Source organism: Nicotiana attenuata, unplaced genomic scaffold (assembly GCF_001879085.1).
Source record: "Nicotiana attenuata strain UT unplaced genomic scaffold, NIATTr2, whole genome shotgun sequence".
NCBI classification, from domain to species: Eukaryota; Viridiplantae; Streptophyta; class Magnoliopsida; order Solanales; family Solanaceae; genus Nicotiana; species Nicotiana attenuata.
Genome location: NW_017670327.1, coordinates 242466 through 246718, shown reverse-complemented (window position 1 = coordinate 246718; position 4253 = coordinate 242466). Strand labels below are relative to the sequence as shown.

At 36.6% G+C, this 4253-nt stretch overlaps 1 protein-coding gene across 2 annotated transcripts; it reads left to right on the top strand.

The window, feature by feature from the left end:
* Positions 1–940: 940 nt before the first annotated feature.
* LOC109237919 (premnaspirodiene oxygenase-like) lies at positions 941–3404 on the top strand. 2 transcript variants are annotated; one of them, XM_019404313.1, is made up of 3 exons: positions 941–1857; positions 2554–2655; positions 2970–3101. In XM_019404313.1, the coding sequence occupies exons 1-3, from the start codon at positions 973–975 to the stop codon at positions 3009–3011; spliced, it is 1029 nt and encodes a 342-aa protein (XP_019259858.1). In that variant the 5' UTR covers positions 941–972; the 3' UTR covers positions 3012–3101. The 2 variants fall into 2 exon arrangements, with proteins under 2 accessions (XP_019259858.1, XP_019259857.1); XM_019404312.1 differs by having other exon boundaries at positions 2554–3404.
* The last annotated feature ends 849 nt before the right edge of the window (positions 3405–4253 follow it).

Genomic DNA, 4253 nt, shown 5'->3' with positions numbered 1-4253 from the left:
GGCTGCCCGCCGTAGCAGGTTGTTACTGATTCATGATTGAGTCAGGCCAAGGGCCTGATTGATTTATGGCACGAGGTAGCTTGTTTTAGGGCTTGGGCTGTAGGAGCCCCTCCGGAGTCTGCACACCCCCAGTGAGCACGGGTATCCTGAGTGAGTGATATGAGATATGCCTAAGGGGTTGTATACGAGTGAATGTGAGGTTTGCCCGAGGGGTTGATTCTGAGTGATGTTAGTCCCGAGGGGCTGTATATGATTTCCATCACTTTTACTCTCTTTTGCACTGTCTGTTGGAACTGTTGGAAAATATCTTCAAAAGATTTTTACCGAAAATAGAATTTTTAACGAGATGATTTGACTCACATACTGATTTGAAAGCATGTTGTATTTACTGAGATTTCATGATGTGGACTTTATGTGTTTTACTGCTCGTCAGTACTGCACAATCTTTATTTACCTTTATTACTTACTGAGTTGGCGTACTCACATTACTCCATGCACCTTGTGTGCAGATCCAGGGATTGTTGGACGTGCTAGCGAGTGTTAATTTCATCTGTCGCGGATCTATTGAAGTTAGCAAGGTGGCTGCACGGCTATCGCAGCCCTGCTCTTCTCCCTCCTTTCTTCCTATAGATGTTATTAGTTGTTTTCCAGACTGTATTAGTCTTAGTATTATCGGATAGTTCTGAGTAGATGATCATGACTAGTGACACCCCGAGGTCGGGCTTTTCTTTCCGGACTTTGTTATTCAGATTTATCTTATGAAGTTTTATTAATTAAATAGCTTGAAGTAATCGCTAAAAATTGAAATATTGGGTTGATTTTGATAAAAGAGTGGGCTTGCCTAGTTCCACGATAGGTGCCATCACGACATGGTAGTTTTGGGTCGTGACAAGAACTCTATAAAAGAGCATATTTCACAACTCTTTGGAAAACCAATTGAACTAAATAAACCTTACTTTTCATACTCAAAAAATGATGTTCTTCGACTTAGTTTCCGTTTTCCTTTTTGCTTCTTTCCTCTTGCTAGTGAAGAAATGGATGAATTCCAAAAACCAAGCCAAAAGATTGCCTCCAGGTCCATGGAAACTGCCTATTCTTGGAAGTATGCTTCATATGGTAGGTGGACTTCCACATCGTGTCCTTAGAGATTTAGCTAAAAAATATGGGCCACTTATGCACCTTCAACTAGGTGAAGTTTCTTTGGTTGTGGTTACTTCACCTGAGATAGCAAAAGAAGTACTAAAAACTCATGACCTCGCTTTTGCATCTAGGCCAAAACTTTTGGCAGCTGAAATTATCGTGTATAACTCTTCCGCTGTTGCCTTTGCTCCCTATGGCGATTACTGGAGACAAATGCGTAAAATTTGTATTTTGGAAGTGCTCAGTACCAAAAATGTTCGATCATTCAACTCGATTAGACGAGATGAAGTTTTTCGTCTCATTGAATTTTTCCGATCATCTGGTAAGCCAGTTAATTTCACAAAAAGGATCTCTTTATTCATGAGCTTTATAATCTGCCGATCAGCATTTGGGACAGTATTCAAAGAGCAAGACGATTTTATACAAGTAATGAGAAATGTTACTGCCTTATTGGAAGGATTTGATGTGGCTGACTTATTCCCTTCACTAAAGTTTCTTCATGTGCTCACTGGAAGGATGGCTAAATTTATGGTTCTCCGCCATAAGATAGATGCCATTGTTGATAATGTCATAAATGAGCACAAGAAAAATCTTGCCAATGGCAAGTTTAATGGTCAATTAGGAGGGGAAGATTTAATTGATGTACTACTACGACTTATGAAAGATGGAGGCTTTCAATTTCCAATCACCAACGACAACATCAAAGCTATTATTTATGTAAGTACTACATATTGCAAAGGTCTTCTCTAATTAGTCCCCTTATTTCTGTTTATGCGGCCCTTTTTTTGTCTGTTTCAGAAAGACTAACCTCTTTTTAAATTTGAAAATAATTTAACTCATACTTTTTATTTTATTCTTAACGACAAACTTTTATAGCTAAACATATATTTTAACATGTTTAAAATCATTCGTTGTAAACATTTTATAATCACACAAATATAATGGTATATTTAAGACAACAAATTTCAAAAGACTTCATGTCACGCAATAAATTGAAAGGGAGGAGTATTGTTTTAGCATACATTTAAGTTCCTATTGCATCAATTATATTCAACAATTACTTTTGGTACTTAGAGAGTCGATTGAGTTAACTTTCAAATATGACTACAAATCATGCTTTCATAAAGCTGAAATTTACACTTTTGGAAGTATAATGAAAAGAAGAAGTCAACCATCAGAACTTAGCATTCTAGGATAATGAAAAGAGTAGCAAAAGATCACGATAAAGAAATAATTTTGGTCTAGATAAATAAATGTTCTTTTCATTATAGTACATAAAGGTATTAATATTTAGGGGCACAGGTGTAGATAATAAGTTATTTGAATATTTCAGTAGAAGTTGGTCAAGGAGCTTGTACAAGATAAATAACACACGTGAGATAACTTGACAATGTAACTTGCTTATAAACCTAGGACATGTTCGCTGCGGGAACAGAAACAACATCAACCACAATTGATTGGGCCATGGTGGAAATGATTAGGAATGCAAGTGTATTCGCCAAAGCTCAAGCAGAGGTAAGAGAAGTCTTTAGCAGGAAAGAAACTTTTGATGAAAATGATGTCGAGGAGTTGAAATACCTAAAGCTAGTCATTAAAGAAACTTTAAGACTCCATCCTCCGCTTCCACTTATGCTCCCAAGAGAATGCAGGGAAGAAACAAATATAAATCTTTATACTATTCCTTTAAAATCAAAAGTAATGGTTAATGTTTGGGCTATCGGAAGAGATCCGAAGTATTGGGATGATGCAGAAAGCTTTAAGCCCGAGAGATTTGAGCAGAGCTCTGTAGATTTTGTTGGTAATAATTTTGAATATCTTCCCTTTGGCAGCGGCAGGAGAATTTGCCCTGGAATATCATTTGGTTTAGCTAATGTTTATGTGCCACTAGCTCAGTTATTGTATCATTTCGATTGGAAACTCCCTACTGGAATTAATCCAAGTGATCTAGATTTGACCGAGGCGGATGGAGTAGCTTGTGCTAGAAAGAGTAACCTTTACTTGATTGCGACTCCCTATCAACCTTCTCAAAAGTGATCCAATAGCATCAAACATTATGCAGTGGTTCGCCTTATAAAGTTTGCTAAGCATCACTCTCCTCCCCCCCTTCGCTTTTTCTTTGATTTGTCCATCCGTCCAGTACTTCTCTTCCTATGGTGTTTTAGGCTTTACCTATTTGTAATATATGTATGTATCTTCTATAAAGTAAGAAATGTATATGACAGTTTCCTTAGAGAATGTCGAGTAACATTTTCTGTTACTTTTAATGAGGTGGGAAGACAATATATATACTACATGACTAAAACTCGCGTCCGTTGCCAAAAAATGTAGCGCATGAAATGGCTTAAAATGTACCCAAAGCCTACGTTTTGATCAATTTTTCCATTAAAACTGCTTGGCGCTACGTATTAGAACTCGTTAAAGCTCGAGTCGCATCATTATGTTTGATAATAGGAATAAGGGAAGCTCCAATAGAAAATATTGAAAAGGAAAAATACTTCGAAGATGAAATTGTTCCCATGCAATAGTCAAGAATTCATGATAGTATCGAGCTTGAACAACCTGTTCTTCCTGAATATCCCGATTTAAAGCTAAAGAATTTTCTGCCGCTACCATATAGTATTCATCTCTACCTGGTGATAAATATAGCATCTGTACCCACGTTGACCTCTCAAAAATTTCGCAAAAAGTGCTTTCTAGAGATCTCCAATCAAACTCTTTTTTAAGAAACAAAGGAAAAAAAAAAACTAACTGGAAATCAAGTGAGGGAATGAACTGATCAATATGAGCAATAGTGACCATTCAATTCCTATTTAAAAAGTGACGAATGTGGTTGACAACATCACCATTCTTAAAATTATTGATTTGCAAGACGACACATGAATCATACTAGAATTATCAATTTGCAAGGCAACTCAACGCCATATATTCCGTCATTTTCATCTTTTCCCTCTTCTTCTCTCTCTGTAACAAACTAGTTTTCCAGATGAGTCTAAGTAGGTATTTGGACATAAAATTATAACTAGTCTCAAGGTACGCTTTATGCGCGTGTATCTCGTTTCAATGAGTATACATTTATTTAAAAATAAAAGTGTATGTTCCTGAAGATAATCGAT